Genomic DNA, 17,389 nt, shown 5'->3' with positions numbered 1-17,389 from the left:
TCTCCAAACTGGGGGACTCTGTGCTGTCTTCTGGTGCGCAAAGCTGTCAAACAGGAGGCAGCCTTGTTTGAAATTCTGTTCACGAGTGGACAACCAGGAGCAGGCCTCCTTTATCAACAGGAATCTGCTTCTTTCACATCTGCTCTTCTCCTTTAAATGATGAATTTAAGTTGCACTGTGACTCTGGCTCGATTATAGCTCTTGACCATTTGTCTCCTGAGCTTCCATACAGCAGATTCCTTCCCTCTATATATATGTTCCACTCCCCTCTGTGCTGTGACAGCTCAACAGGCGGCCCAGAGATCATTAGGCACGGCTAATATTGGAGCTATGCTTTAATAAGAGGCAGCAGTGAAGCACAGATGCAGGCCTTTTGTGTGGATTGAGATCCTATTTTTGAAGCCGAGTTGTTGTGGGCAGGGAGGCGTTTCAGAGAGCTGCAGAGCCGAGTTTATCTACGCCTCTGCAGCTGTAACCCTCACCTCCACACTCCCAGCTTCCAGTGGAGATGGAGGATGTAGAGCTGGATATAGACGGTCTTCAATACTCACTAATACACCCACCCACACACACACACGCACACACACACACACACGCACACACACAGATATGGTGATGTGTAGAGATGGTGTTGCCTGGTTTCCAGGTAGAAAACCAAAAATATGGTGAATGCATTGAGTTTTTTTAGCACTAGAAACTCTCTCTCACATCTTTTCCTCTCTATAGATCAGCTGCTCTGGTCATTTACAGTCTGAATTGCCTCCAAATCAGCAATCTATCAGACCTTCAGTCCCATCATCTCCTCTTGATGGATGGAGAAGATAGTGTGCCACCTCAGATGTATGAGGCAATTGTAAAATTGATGGAAAAATCAGAGGGGGGTTGATCATTTCACTCACATCAAATTGCCATTATACAGAAGTTGTCGACCTTTTCCACTTCATCTTTCTCAGATCCAAACTGGAGGGGCAAAAAAGAGCTAAAGGGCCTTTTTTTTTAGAAAGCAATCGATGGTACCAGAGATATTGGTGCCAATACGCAGCCTGTTTTTGGCTTCTGTCACGGCTCCTGCTTGTTCCTGACCTGCTATCTGAATCTGCTGCCTGCAGAACTGTAACAGATGGCTGAGGGTTCGGAGCTGGCAGTGTTGAGGATCGGCATCTTTCAGAGCTTCGGGGTGTTCCTCACATAATTCAGCAGGGGGAAAAACAGTTTTCCATATCCTGCAGACATACTGTAGATTCTCATGCATCACTTGTACTTATGCATAATGCACATTGTACAGTGTGGAAACTCAAGGATGCAGCCAAAGTGGAGGCACTGGCTTCCTCTGCGATCTGATTGGTCACACCCCAGATTTTCTCCCATGTGATTGGCTATCAAGCTCTCATTGAAATTTAAGTGACCTGACACATAGGATTATGTTCACACGAGTACCTTCATTGTTTAACCTATGTATATATTATTGCAGATTTTTTTTTCTTTTTTAATGGACATCACAATTTCCTATGGCCCAAGGTGATGTTCTCCAACAGCTATTAATTAGTAAAACAGAGAAAAAGCTGCAAATTTTTACCTTTAGGAAGCTGGACAGAGAAAATGGTATCTCTAAAATAACTTCCTGATTAATTATTTTAGTTATTTGAGTCATTTTAAGTGTTCAGAACATGAGTTTTTGCAGACAGGGTTAGGGTTAGGGTTAGGGTTACATACACATGCACTGAAGTCCAGGCTTTAGTTAACATATACGTCAGAGGGAAATGCAACACAATTATGCCATTTCATCCTATTGGCAGCATGAATCCAAACAGAAGAAGAGTAGTGTAAGCTAGAGGAATGACTCAGGGAGTTCCTGAAACCATCTATATAAACTCCATCTCTAGATTTAAGGTTTGGCTTTGGCCATAGAAAACCATGTCCAATATTAAAATACAAGTCTATCTTTGATCTCTCTTTATGCGTAATACAATAAACAACCACCAAAAATGCACAAATGCAAACAGACACTCACATCAACATCTTGCTTTTTTCCCTTCAAACTGATCAAAGCTGTTGTTTGTTTGATCTGGTGACTGAGCTGCTGCATGTTTCAGCATCTCTGTCTGATGTTGATGCAGCAAGTACAACACGAAAGAACTTGAACCTTGTTACTTAGCGACAAAATCTTAAATCCACACCTGCAGCATTTACATTTCAGAGCAGAAAACATGCTCGCTCGTATCATTTAATAAGATCTCTCCTATTTTCCAACTGGGATTTTTCTTCAAGGTTTCATAATCGGCACCATCATCGTCGTCGTCTGTGTCGTTCTGGTACGTCGGGACAAACTGTGCTCTCGCTATCTTTGTGAAACATTTCTCTCTTTATGGAGACGGAGTTGAACCACCTGCAGCCATGGCAACCAAATCCCTCTTGATGTTGTGCAGAGCAGCAGAGGTCTCCAAGATACCGGACCCCACAAGGCATCCATCCCAAATGCTTTGCAGCCTTTCCCCTCCTCTCTCTACAGTACATGTGTGTCTGAATGAATAAGGCTACAAATCATTACTCCTTCTTTTTGCTCAGATGTCTTCTTAACTTCTCCGCCGGTCTCACAGGCAATAAAAACCACCGTGTTTTATCTCCAACGCTCCCTTTTGGACTGCGTGACCGTGTCCAAACCGCGATGGTAATCAATTTCATGTCTCCGAAGTCAATTTCAGTCACGAAAGACGAGCAGAGATTTAACCGCTGCGTAGTGTGACTCGTCCGGCTCTCGTCTGCCTCTTCAGATTTGTGTCAGAGGGTTTTATGTGATGACGGGATGCCTGTGTTAATCTTTGTAAATCACATTAAAAAGAGTAAAGGGGCTGGTAAAGCTCTACATGTTGAGTGGTTCTCGGCTCTTCACGGGTGTCACAAGAGGTCGCCGAGGACCCTGAAAGCAATCTAGGTCACGCTCTGTCGCCTCAGTGTGTTTAGTGGCAATTAAAGGTGATTAATCGCAAGGAAGCTTAAGTACAAAAAGATGCGTGGGTGTGCAGAAAATAAGTAGCAGATTGTCGCAGAAAATTAGCAATTTGCCCCCTTTGCCACAAGAGGAGAGATAAATCGGAGGCAGCAGAGGGGATTTGAACCGGATGACCCTGAAAATTTCCCTTTGAGCTTCGCGTGCAAGCAGAAAAAGGTTAAAGTGAGGAATTTGAGGAATCTACAAGTAATTTATGGAGTTTTTCACCGTTACTGTGCACACATGCTCCACTTTAATGTCACCATGTGTTTGATTCTAAGTCTCCTGACATAAACAGACGGCCTGCACACGCTGACACAAAGTCAACACAGACAGATGCTCTGCACGCGCTCATCCAATATGCCCCAAAAAGACTGTTAATGAGGACAGACAGAGCAGGTACAGGGACGAATATTAAAAGACTCAAGTCTCAATCTTGAGGCTGATGTTGTCAGCAGCAGTTGGCCTTGAAGAGTCAGACACCGGCGGCGGGATCCCCGTCCTTTAGCTCCTGCCTGCTAATAGTAATGAGGCTAGCTGTCACTCTGGATCCATTGTATCCACAGTCGGTCCCGCTGTGAGGCTGCTCAACACCCAGGACCAGCATGCAACTGTCCCATACAGAGGATTAATTAGTTCATTAGTTAAATGTGCAACTAATGGACCTGATGCAAAATACAGTTTGATGGCTTTACCATAAATAACTGCATGGCAACTTCAAGTGTGAACAAATGTGCATCCAGCTTCTTTCTCACAGAAATCTGTAGACTTCAGTCAGAATATTGCTGCCAGTTTTACCATTTAACATTTGCAGATACTGAGATTAGAAGTCGCTGACCGAAATAATTTTTTGTCATCCTGTCACATGCTTCCACCACAGGCTTCTGCAACTTTAATCAAAACATAACGGCTGCATCAATACTTCAATTGACCTGTTTTTAGCGAAACCGATCTGATAAACCGACTGTACAGCAGACAGACACGGTTAGCATCCAGCTAGTACAGCATTTAGCAGTAAAAGAGACAGATATTTTGTTTGGAAACTGGTGAAGACCTGACCAGACCTATGAAGAGAGTGAATATTGGACTTGGAGATAAAATAACAATGATGTTTTTACAGCTTGTTCCATTGTCACCTAGTGGCCTATATATATTAATGCTACTTTACTAGACAGTATTTAAAAAATGATCTTTCAACAGATTATATGACACAGACTTGTGTGAGCCCTGCCAATAGTTATAAATACAATTTTTGAACCCATTTCAAAATAATAAGTAGGAGAAAAAAAGTTATCACCCACTCACATATAAGAATTAAGTGTCATATTTACCTCCATGACAACTTATATATATTTTATCACTTGTCTTGGCTAAATTTCAACTAATTTCTGATATGTTATAGTATGGACAATATAAGATCCTAGACTTTTTTGACTCGATTGTGGGATGATCGGTTGGTTGAAACCTCCATGATTATTACTTAAACATATTCATAATTTACGCAAATTGATACATTATTATACAGTACCAGTCAAAAGTTTGGATGCACCTTCTCATTCAATGTTTTTTATTTATTTCTTCCAGTGGTGGAAAGTACATTTACTCAAGTACTGTACTTAAGTATAATTTTGAGGTACTTGTACTTTACTTGAGTATTTCCATTTTATATAACTTTATACTTCTACTCCGCTACATTTTGCGGCAATTATTGTACTTTTTATTCCACTACATTTAGCTGACAGCTTTAGGTACTTTTCAGGTCAAGATTTAACATAAAAACATTATACATTTTAAGTGATTAGATATTTTTTAAATGAAACATCATAACAGTATATTAAGTAGTTAAAATCAGTCCTATCTTGAGGAAATTAAAATGCTGCTTAAATGCATCAATCTGAGTGGGTCCATTCTGCATAAGGAGTACTTTTACTTTTGATACTTTAACTACATTTTGGTGCTGATACTTTCGTACTTTTACTCCAGTAAGTTTTGAATGCAGGACTTTAACTTGTCTTGGAGTAATTTCACAGTGTGATATTAGTACTTTTACTTAAGTAAAGGGTTTGAATACTTCTTCCACCACTGTTTTTTCCCCCATTATTTTTAACACTGTAGATTAATATTGAAGACATCACAACTATGAAAGAACACATATGGAATTATATAGGTAAAAAACGTATGAAACAAACCAGAATATGTTTTATATTTTAGATTCTTTGAAGTATCCACCTTTTGTTTTGATGACAGCTTTGCACATTTCTGGTATTCTCTCAGTCAGATTCATGAGGTGATCACCTGGATGGTGCACCTTGTCAAAAGTTAGTTTATGGGATTTCTTGCCTTCTTGATGTGTTTAAGACCATCAAAGCAACAGGTGGCTACTTTGAAGAATGTGTCCACGTGTTCATCATAGATTTGATGTCTTTAATATTCATCTACAATGTCAAAAATGACTGGTACTGTACATACAGTCATGGAAAAAGTGAATAGACCACCCTTGTTTTCTTAATTTTAATGCCTGGTACAACTAGGTTCATTTGTTTGGACAAATAAAATGATAACAACAAAAATAGCTCATAAGAGTTTAATTCAAGAACTGATATCTAGCCATTTTCCATGATTTTCTTGATAATGATTTCGGTTATTATCAACAAACAGCAAGAACAAGAAAAATTGTGGTCTCATATTGTTTTCATGACTATAGTTATGGCCTAGCTCAGGGATGGGCAACTGGAGGCCCGGGGGCCGCATACGGCCCGCACCCTCACTAGAAGTGGCCCTCAGTACAACTACATGCATTTGAGCATGAAATCTTAAAAGTGCAGTGTAAAAATGCACAAAATTACTACTTGCAATTAATGTTGGTCTGCTGTTCTTGCACTAAAAAAATCACAGTGGTTATTGTTTTAATTTCCTTCAAACCTTTTGTATTCATATTTATACTGTTAGACATGCATTTGAGCATGAAAAATGTTAAGATACTGCACTGTAAACATATTTAAAATTGCGGTTTGTGGCCCTTTTGGCCCTATATGTGGCCCTTTTGGTAGTGTCCATGAAAAATTGTGGCCCCTCCAGCATTTAAGTTGCTCCATGACTGCTGTGTCCATTGCTTTTTCTATCGAGTGAATAAGTCCTGGTGTCCTCATGAGTCCTACATTATTAACGAGTCAGTCAGCCAGCAGCCTGTGGTGACAACATGGACTAAATCTTTAAGTATGTCGTTATTGCCATCTAAATTCTGTGCAGATAAAAGACACATTTGCTTGATTGTTGATGATAGCAGACTGATACAGGGATGAGAGGGAGGACAAAGGCGGGACAGAGGGTTATAGAGAATGAAATTTCACAGTGGGGGGGCCTCGGATGACTCAAAGCCGTTTAGGTTGACGCTGCTCCATTACAGGCGGTGATATTTACCCCTCGAGCTGCCATGTAAAGAGATTAGCTGTGTAAATGTTAATGAAAGAGGGAGATAAAGAAGAGGAAAATGAGAGCGACAGGATGACCCAGAATGCCCAAAGAGAGGAAGTTAAACGGCAGGAAAATAGAGGCAGAGCGACGCTGAATGTCTCATCGAGAATATTTCATGTCCAGTCTGGTGTCATCTTGTCGTCTTGGGTCCAACATGGAAAGCATTTGCTCATGCACTGAAGGTGTTTTTGTTTTGACATATTTTTATATAACTTTTCTGGGTGGGAACACATTCTGGCTGAATATTTCAATTTGCTCCAGGCGTGGAACCGGAGAGAGATAAACGCCTCAAAACTCCAATGTGCCAGTTTTCCCTTTGTGGCCCGAGTGGGAAAGAAAGAAAGGACGTTTTTTTTCTCTTCTTTTCTGAAATGAGTCCAAACCAGGAAGGAAAGTTATCAGATTTTTCAGAGGATTTTAAAACAGAATAATTTATCATGCTCCGTCACATCTGGCTGCCCTAACACAGCAGCAGCAGCAGCAGCCCACATTAAATGAGGACATCAGTTGCGTAAGAAAGTTTGCTCAACCTGAAAGCTGTGCAGCAGAGATGATGAGGACAGGTTAAAGCCTGCAGTGAGGCTGTTTTCATCATCGTCATCACCGTAATTATCATCAGCAAAATCCTCATCAGCGTCATTGTTGTGATTTGGATGATAAGGTTACAAACTTAGAAGAGGAACTGATGTAATTATCCTCAGTCTGTTCTGACTGAAAGACAATCAAGAATTTACAGGGTAGAAATCGTACATGTATTTATATCCATGATCTCGGAGGTTCAAGTGGACAGTTTAAGAACGCAGCCTGATCTCCCATGGCAACAGGAAACTCCTGTTTCTGATTGGCTGTTGGGAGTGCATATTGGGACACCACGTACAGTCATAGAAAAAATTATTAGACCAGCCTTGTTATCTTCAATTTCATGTTCATTTTGATGCCTGGTTCAACTAAAGGTACATTTGTTTGGACAAATATAATGGTAACAGCAAAAATAGATCATAAGAGTTTAATTTAAGAGCTGATATCGAGGCATTTTCCATGGTTTTCTTGATAATAACCAAAATCATGATCGAGAAAACCATGGAAAATGGCTAAACTTTAAGACTAAACTGCTCCTTTTAACACTGATAAAGACAGGTATACCAGGAAAAAGAAACTCAGTCGTTGGTAGTTAGTTGGTCCTCTATTTGTGCAAATATTTACAAAAGCTTTTTTAACCCCTTAAGGTCTTAAAGCTTAAATTTTAAGTCCAAAAAGTGGCAGAAGCATCCTTTTTTGTAAGAATTGTATGCCTTTATTCATGAGATGACAAAAGTTAGGGGTGACTGGCAGCGACATGTAATAAAGGTTTACTGTACAAATACAACATGTTGCTGTTCTAACTAGGGATGGGAATAATTAATCGATGATCGATTAATGGTCTTTAAGAATTTGGTCGATCACGTGGAATTTTTAATCGATCTGTGCATTTTTTTTAATTTAATTTTTATCCCTGACTGAGTACCAGTACTCACTGAACTGAAACACGGACGATCGTTTAGTTCTGCGGCCGTACGTCAATAAGCCAATAAGTTGAGAATTAAGTTGGATAAAGCTTCAGCTTGCAAACTGAAAGTTGCAATAACAATTATAAAACACACAGAAATACAAGAGTATTAATTTGAGCAAAACTAGCTAACTGTATCAAACCTTGCTAGCATGAGTTACTAGGTTTAATTTTATCCAAAACTTATTTAAACACAAAACACATTTTAATATGTAAGATTACTGTGAAAACTAACCTCATGCCTCTTTGGGGGCTTAAACATAAAACATTGAACTCCTTAACGTTATCTTTACAGTTTAATCTCATGTGAGTTAGTTTTATGATCGACAGGAAGTCTCTTTTCGTCCTTTCAAAATAATCATGTGCAGAAGACGCCCTCCCCAGATAAATCTAGCACTGACAAGAATAGATCACTTCTGCCCCATTTCCTGCTGTGCTGTCCCAGGTGTCCGTCAAATAAGGAATCTGTTTCTCACATGCAGAAACTGTGGCCCCCTTTTTTTTTTCATATCTGAGTTTCATAGCTTTCTTTGTGTGGATAGTTAACGACTTCTTCTGCATTATTGATGACGGCAGATATAAGCGATGAATAATGCACCAGCCACTTAGGATCTTGTTAAACACGGAGGAGTATCACAATCTGGCCAAATCTTAACTCTTGCAGCATGTTGGAAGATGTAAGCGCTTAATTTTTAACAACAGAAAGGTTCCCAAGACGGTAAATATCATCAAGTCGCCTGCTTAATATTTCAAACTGTATTCTCTGAGGACTGCCGCAGTGCCTGTAAACAACCGCAACCTTTCATGTTAGAGTCTCTGGTTACGGATAACTGTGGGGGGAAACACAATCAGTAATCAAGCTGTGCAAAATGACATTCATTCTCACTTTCTTTCATCGCAGGGCTTCACTGGAAGTTGTTTATTTGGTGTTTTCTGTCACCAGAAGTTGACCTTACCCTGATTTTAAGTCTGTTTACAGTGTGTAACCAAATCACTGTGTATTACACACAGGATTAATTTAGGCTAAAGAGACTGTTTAGGAAAACTACAGAAAGTAACCCTGAAGCTCTGAGAAAGAAAAAATCCCCTTCACTTTTTCAAAGTAGGTTACGGGAACTCAAAATCTATCTTTACCGTGGAAGCATTTTATGTATGTGTTTTTTAATTAGCTTGAAGAGCAATGCTTTGCCTCTGCTGCAGCTTTAAGAGCTTAGCAGTGACATTACACCTACCTCCTCCTTTCCTTGCACTTCCCACTTCCTAGTGGGGGCTTTAATCCAAATTGGCTCTGACGCTGCTCTGACATCCGCGCTTTCCTGTGACAGATTGGCGAGTTCGCTCGGCCGCAGAGAGAAAATGAAACACGCCGAACGGCCCTGGAGCCACTTGTGAATTATTCATGCCATGCACGTGTTCCCACTCGGCTTAATTACTGAGATGATTAGTACTCCCAAATAGCAGGACATCCTAAACCCCCCACCACCTCAACAAATCCTCTGTAGCTCTTTGCAAACATTCCAACATCCTCTTCTCTACACTTATGTTGCATGACGCTTCAACTGTCTCTGAACAAGCCACTCGGCATTCATGCAAGTTGGAGAAATGTAGCAAAATAAACAAGAAAAGCTCTCTCATTGCTAATAGTTCTCATCAATCATTCTAGGAATGATAGAAATCTATTCATGTTGCCCACAATTGACCGTTTGCTAAGAGTTTGAAGGGTGGTGTCTTTTTTTTTTAGCCTTTTCAATACATAAAACACAAGGGCAGAGGTTGGACAGCTGATTGGTGAAGGGATAGGACAGGGATAGTAGCAGTCATTTTCGACATTGTAAATCAATATTAAAGACATCAAAACTATGATGGAACACATGGAGACATTCTTCAAAGTAGCCACCTTTTGCTTTGATGGTCTCAAACACATTCAGAAGGCAAGAAATCCCATAAATTAACTTTTGACAAGGTGCATCTGTTAACTGAAAACCATCCAACTGAGCAGTGTGCAAAGCTGCCATCAAAACAAAAGGTGGATACTTCAAAGAATCTAAAATCTAAAACATATTCTGGTTTGTTTAACTTTTTTTTAATTACATAATTCCATATGTGGTCTTTCATAGTTTTGATGTATTTTATATTAATCTAGTGTTGAAAATAATAAAAATAAAATAAAGAAAAAACATTGAATGAAAAGGTTCGTCCAAACTTTTGACGGGAACTGTATTATAATGTATCAATTTACGGAAATTATGTTTGTTATGACTCATTGTTAATAATGTAGGAGTCATGAGGACACCAGAACTTCTTCACTCAAAATAAAAAGCAATGGACACAGCAGTCATGAGATTCTTGGAGTACAGTTAGGCCAGAAATATGTACAGTACCAGTCAAACACAAACAAAAAGGAATTGATAAACAGTTTGTTTGTCTGCTAATAGCATCTCCGGCTAGCTAGCTTACAACCTACAGCAGATAACAGCAGTTTTTATAGGGCCTGTAATATATTTTATGAAACATTTAGAGGCCATATTTAGCTTTGTTTCTGATATGATACTGACGTAAATTAACATTATGGTGGTTCCTAAAACTTTTTTTTACAAACTTTTTTGTCAAATTAAATAAAAGTACAGTCAGATGAAAAAATAATAAGTCAGCTGAAGTTTTCAGCCAACTGAATCATCATTTAATTTGGTAATGGTAGCTAAAGCTGACAGAAATAGCTAGCTTAGCATCATAGCGTCATTTCTAGTTGTAGGCTCGAAGAAGCTCGGCTTTGTACCTATTTACTAAAATTTTAGATTTAGAAAATCATGTGAGAAAAGTAGCTTCGCCCTTCAAATCTCAAACTGTGATGCTTTGGTGTCGGCCCTGAAATGCTCTTCACATTTCTCACTAAAGTCTGTCTTTCCATATGCCGACCCGTCGGCCATGGCACTGTTGTCTTTCCCGAGCAGGAAGTTAGCCGTGAGCTGTGCAGAAATAAAACGAGCTCTACTTTCGTGGCACGTTTTGACCCGGTTTTGAGGACTGAGCTCTGCAGGCTCTCGAACAGACACTGCGGAAAAACGCCTCCAGACAATCAAGTGCTTTTCATTTCATCTGCTCTGTCACTGAACGCACGCTGACTGTTAACTGGGTGATGCGAAGGCAGGAGCTCCCTCAGTGTCCATCGCTGTTATCACAGAGAGGAAAATGAGAAGGCTGGAAGGGAAAATGAACTTCAATTTGGGACAAGCTGAAAGGGCAGGTGTGAGTGACCCGGCTGATCCGTACTGACACCAGCAGAGTCTGAGGGCACGCTTTGGATGACCTGAGTGTGATTGGCTGCTTCTTTAAACGCACTGAAGTGGAGCTTAATATCACAGACTCAGAAGTCGTCTCATCTCAGGAAATGAGGCTGACCCGGAGTATCCTAATACATCAGGAGGCAAGGACGTGAATTCTGTGCTTTTGTTTTCACTATTTTGGATTTCGATGTGCTCGTTTCTTCCCTTCCAATGTGTTTCCTCTCAGGTAATATAGAAATTATAATATATATCTTAATCCTTCCTTTCAGGAATATTTTGACATTTGCGGAAAAAAAATGTGCTTATTTGCTTTCTTGCCGAGAAGATTGACAACGTCTGTAGGGTAATTATGAAGCCATTTAGCTTAGCTTAGCATAAACACTGAAAACAGAGAGAAACTGCTAGTCCGGCTCAAATTAGCACATTATATCTGAGTTTATGTCTCTCTGTGTTAATGTCTCCTGATGATGCCTAATGCTTCAATGATGCTGAAAGGTAGAATTTTTTTTAATATTTGGACGGAGCTGCCCTCAATTAAATTGATAAGGATTTTTTTCAAAATGTCAAACTTTTCCTTCAAGATAATTTATAAGTAGAAGGAGTGTGTGAACCCACATCAAAGCTAAAAAATTCTCCAACTTCGGCCATCAAAACTTGCTTTTTAAGTTATGTTAATTGATTCTATCCACACTACATCAGTTTCATTAGTGCTGAAATGATTTGATCAACAAAGATTTTGGCTAGTATGAATGTAAAAAAATTGAGAAGGAGCTTCCATGCACAAACTTTAGTCAATCAATTAATCATTTAAGCCATCTAGTGACCTCATTTGCAACTTTGCTCCATTAATGTGAACATTTTAGTTTAGTTTTGGTTTTAGATGGTTAGTCAGACAAAACAAGGGCTCTGGCATTTGCATCTTGATTTTATACACTAAATTATTCCATAATGAACAGATCAGAAGCTTTAGCTGTACAATTAATAAAGGCCTATTTGTCCTTGAAAGTCTGTCCACAGGTTTGGGAAATATCCTCGTGACAAACAAACCAACATGGGAGAAAACACAGTTGGTACATTTTCCGGCATGCAGATCTCTTGAGGCGTAGAAATATGAGTCCCAAGTTAACAAAGAGGAAGTCCTACACAATCGGGAAAGTTTACATTGCAGTCTTTGCTCAGCTGTTACCAGCTCAGACTGTCCCTTGGTGCAGTAGACTCATGTTAGCGGCAGCTGTCATGGTTTCCCAAACGCAGAGGTCAAAGGTCAGCGGCTCGCCCCCGCAGACAGATTCCCATTTGACCGGCTAACGTCAGATTCCAGGAGCCGCGTTGACACAGAGTTGTTTTCACAGTGTTTTTCACTGTATCAGCTAGTTTTAGGTTTTATTGCTCTCTTCCGGAGTTGAAGTGATTTTCTATCTTTTTCCCCGATAACGCCCAGTCCCCTCTTTTCCTCCCAGAAGACAATACGCTCCCCCAAGTTGACGGTTGTTCACTCAACCAAACGAGGTTCCCACAGGGTCAGGCCGCGTCCTCTCGCTCTGTCACCTCCTTGTTCACACAACCTCGCTTCACATGCACCAAGTCTCTTTTCCCCTGCTATCCAAACAGGAGCATTTGTGTGTCATCACGCACACATCCAAAGCTATGGTATTTCCCGTCACATGCAGAGAGCTCTGCTCTGCATGACCGGGGACTGTGATCCAATTATAAAACCATGCAACAGTCAAGTGCTTCATTGTACACAAATCATCTTAGTTTTAGTTATAAATGTCATTTTGTGTGTGAGAATAAGGCTGTCGGTTCATTTTGTCTCAGGGGTGAAAACTTCCACTCTTCAAAATGTCAGTTTCTCAGCAGCGATGAAAAGCAGCTTTGTTTGGAAGTTGACCATTTTGAGTTCATCCAAAACTTAAAAACGGACAAATTTAGAGTTCGGAGATTTTCACAGCAGGACGCCTGCATGGAGTTTTTATGCCAAGTACTTTGAACTGAACAGGACACACTGGCCTGGGAATCTGCATTTAAAAAAAACGGAGCTGCCTGGAATCTCATGCTGTGTCCTTCCTGTCAATCCTAAATGTCTTTAATGTGTTTTTCTTACATGGTTTACATGTGGGTTTTATTTACTTAAGTCGAGAGTTAAAAGGGAAAAACTATAAACCTACAAAATCTTTCTTCGCACTTACAAAGAGGAAGACCCAGATTTAATGTTGGGTGTCAAGCTATACATGCTTCAGTCTTGGGATAAAGCATGCTATCAAAGCTGCAATAATCATTGATTAAATTGCAGATTATTTTCTTTATTGATTTATTATTTGGTCTGTGAATAATGCCTGGTCTCCTTTAAGCTGGTTTTGTCCAACCAGCTGTTTATTCACACAAACATCACAATTTAGTAGCTGGAACTAAAGAATGTCTGAGATTTTGTCAGAAATATGACTTCAACTGATAATTGAATTTAGTAGAGGAAAGGAGTGGAGGAAAGCAGAGTGAACTTCACTGTCCCAGAGGGGAAATTTGTCTCAGCACAGTGCTACAGACTGTTACTTTACATAAACTCATTATTATAATTATAATCTTAGCTCTATGTTACCTTAAGCTTTTGTATGATTAAAGAGGTTGGCTTTATTTCCCAAAAAACAGGATTAAATTTTATTTGATTAAATCCTTGTTATTGCCCCCAGAGTGCAAGATGAGTTTACAAAATGTTGTACAAGAACAGAAAAAGATGAAAAAGGATGTTTTTAAATACATTTTGTCCCTTTTCTCATTTCCTGCTATACCCTAATTATATAAGTAGATATCAGACACTAAATATATACGTCTCAACTCTGAAAGTACAGTCCTGTAGCATTCAAATACTGTTAATACCTCCAATAGGAATTGTTTGAAAATGGTGAAAAGAAAGTTTTGGAATCTCACAGAATCACTAAAGCATTATTCTGTTTATTGTTGTACTTTGGAGTATGGCACTTCCTGTTTACTGTGTTGTTTCATGTCTCTGACTGTTACATTATTGCCGTGCACCATGCAGGAGGGCGTCTGCCCAAAACCTCCATGCATGACTGAATCCTTAAATAGGATTCTTGTCCTGCTGATGATTTCTAAATAAATATATTTTTGGTCCTGAGTATTGAGCACCTGTTTAAAATGGAGTGTTTGTTGTTATTTGAATGCAGTACAAAGCCACCCGACTGCTGCTGCTGCTGCATCTCTAATGTCCTCTCTCTATTCTGTGCACAGGGTCAGCTGTCTCAGGCTCTCAACGACCTGTCAGACCGAGCCACTGAGGCCAAAGAGTTCCTGGTTCAGCTGAGAAACATGGTGCAGCACATCCAGGTACTTTATTACACACATGCAGACAACTGCTGCTGCACCCTCTGCATCCTCCATCACAGTCACAGTGCACTGACTCGTCTTGGCTGTTTGTTCCCGTCTCTCATCCCCCTCTGTGATCCCACACTGGTCACTCATCACTTATCGTATTATCTCACTGTTAACATTTTGTAATCCCTGGCTTGGGCTATAGTCATTTGTCATAGTCAGCATGTAGGATGATAAAGTCTGAAGTTGTACTAAAATGCATTTATGATGGAAATTATTTCATATTTGGACAGTGGATCAGAAACAAACTGTCAGGATGTTAAGAAAGCTGGAAATTATTAAAAGCTGCATTCAATAATACTGATGCATCGCCATTCTAACAGCAGAGCTGCTGCAAGTTTCAGCACCGTGTTGCACCAGCGATGTGTAAGTATTCTCCTCGGTCAGGGTTTTAAGTCGATACTAGAGGCTTAGTAACTACTAGTTAGTTTGAAACTAAATCAGCTACTTACAAGTGGTTGCACCACGACTACTTGGTGCATAATGTAACTAGTTTAGATGTAAACTAAAGTAATTAGCCAATCAGTGATCAAAGAGTTTCATCGTTATTGTGCATATTTGCAGTGCTTAGTATTAGACCACCAGTTTATGCCACAGCTGTCCTAAATTAACAGCATTGGTAATTACCAAAATCATTTTTATGTTTCTGTAATGTTAATTCACCAGAATGTAGAAGCTCTTTAACCCAAATTATATTTTTAACGCTAAAATATCAATATTATTGTTATCCATGAATTTTCAAATGTACTGTTTTTCAAAAAAACTAAAAATAGTAAAGCACATTATTATTTATTGATTAAGATGTCAAATTATAGTCATTTACTTGCATTCCTGAAAAGAAAAATTGGTGGTTGAATGTTATGCTTAAATAAAATACGGCTCAAATATGGGTATAAAAAGGTGAATTCAGTTTGTTATTTTTTTAGTTTTAAATAAGCTTTTGAAAGATTTTAGAAATATTTATGTTTCCTCGTTTTTATGACAGGGGGTCTAATATATTTGTTAAGCACTGTATATATTTATATTAGTTTTTTTTAATGTATATGCAATTAGATATGTATGTAAAATACCAATGATAACTACAAATTTAAAAATCACAAAAATAAATTTCAAAAATGAAATTGAAAATACAATCCCCCAATCCCAACGCCCATTTTTTTGTGTGGCATGCAGTTCATGAAAAAACATTTGTTGTGTGTCAGAAATCTGCTCTTTTAGCTATATGAGTATAATTCTGTGACAATACTTGATTGACACCTACCCAAGGAGCATGTGTAACTATTTAGTTGTCTATCAATCGGACTTTATTTGTATAGCATTTTTCATACAAATAAAATGTAACACAACATGTTTCACAAAATTCAACCCCCCTCCACACACACACACACACACACACACACACACAAACACCATCCGCCCACCAGTAAACCAAACAATAAGTGATTCATGATTAAAAAGAACAGCATTCAATAACAATTTCAAACAAGAACTGAGCAAACACTATTTTTTAATCTCAACTATAAACGGTGAGGAAATACCAGGCAGCAGCATATACGAAGATTACATTGTTATTAATTAACTAAAACAATAAAAAATTAAACTGTGAATTTTTTTTTAACAAAATATTATTATTGCCATTATTATAAAACTCAATTAAAGACAACACAAAAAAGACAGATATAGAAATAAATCAAGCTCTATTAAAAGCCTGACTAAAACAATAAAAGAAAAAAACAACAATAAATTAATAGATAGATAATACAGTTAAAAGCCAAACAAAAGAAGTAGATCTTAAGTTTTTTTTTGTTTTAAATATCAAAACTAGGATAAGTTTGAATTGATGCACAGCTGGTGCAACAAGCTGCAGTTCAGTTTAAATGTGTGAGGAAAGATATTGAGATATTGATTGAAGTGTAAATGTCCGTGTGGCATCACATGTACAGTACTTACTCTAAGTGCAATAAATCGACCAGGAATAGATTTACATCTTTGACGAGCGTCTGCTGTGTGTGCAAACAAAGCTGTGGTCAGCTTAAGAGGCTGATTAAAGGAGGAAGGTGGGATTAAATGTCCTCGTTGATTATCGTCACACAGTCAGACGACGCTCCAGGGAGAAGCATCGAGGTGGGAGATGCAGGATAGAGGGAGGAGGAGGAGGACAAGTGGGAATTTGGGATGTGTGAAAATGAACTCCAGGCATAATTGTATGTGCATTTCTCAAGTCAACTCATGGTGCTGATGCTTCCTGATGATTATATCCACCCACCTCGTATAATGGGCTACTCTGCCCAACAAAGCCTAACTGCAGTAACTATGAAAAGGGTAAAACTGAGAAAAAACGCTTTAAAGTTTTTCAGCGTTTTTTAACTGGCCAGCAAAATGAGTTAAAGGAAGGTAAATGATATGACACTTATTTCTTATTTCTTATTATTTCTACCTGTATTGATGATGTTATTTTTATGCTTAAAAATCATGACAATTTATTATTTATTCATTACTTTTTTCCCCAAAAATGTTGTTACTGTACTCTGGTTTTGCTGTAAACGGTTCTAATAGTAATGCAAATACAGAAGCAGTAACTACAAACTTGTTGTCTTCTTTCAGCTTTTATATTTTAATTTCAGTGAATAAACATTTTCAAATTGATTTGTTATAAGTGTATTTAAAAGTGTTTAACAACTCTATTCAAATATTTGTGTTTTAGACTTA

General features: G+C 38.7%; 1 protein-coding gene across 4 annotated transcripts in view; it reads left to right on the top strand.

Moving 5' to 3' along the window:
- The window catches only part of trim9 (tripartite motif containing 9), a 54,613-nt gene that overhangs the window by 1,314 nt on the left and 35,910 nt on the right, over positions 1–17,389 (top strand). For all 4 annotated transcript variants that reach the window (XM_059353025.1, XM_059353023.1, XM_059353024.1 and 1 more), the window contains exon 2: positions 14,540–14,635. In XM_059353025.1, the coding sequence (XP_059209008.1) occupies positions 14,540–14,635 (96 nt within the window). The remainder of the gene's footprint in view (positions 1–14,539; positions 14,636–17,389) is intronic.

The sequence above is a fragment of the Centropristis striata genome, chromosome 16 (genome assembly GCF_030273125.1).
Source record: "Centropristis striata isolate RG_2023a ecotype Rhode Island chromosome 16, C.striata_1.0, whole genome shotgun sequence".
Lineage (NCBI taxonomy): Eukaryota > Metazoa > Chordata > Actinopteri > Perciformes > Serranidae > Centropristis > Centropristis striata.
Note: the sequence above shows the minus strand (reverse complement) of the source record. Positions and strands in the feature narration are given on the sequence as shown.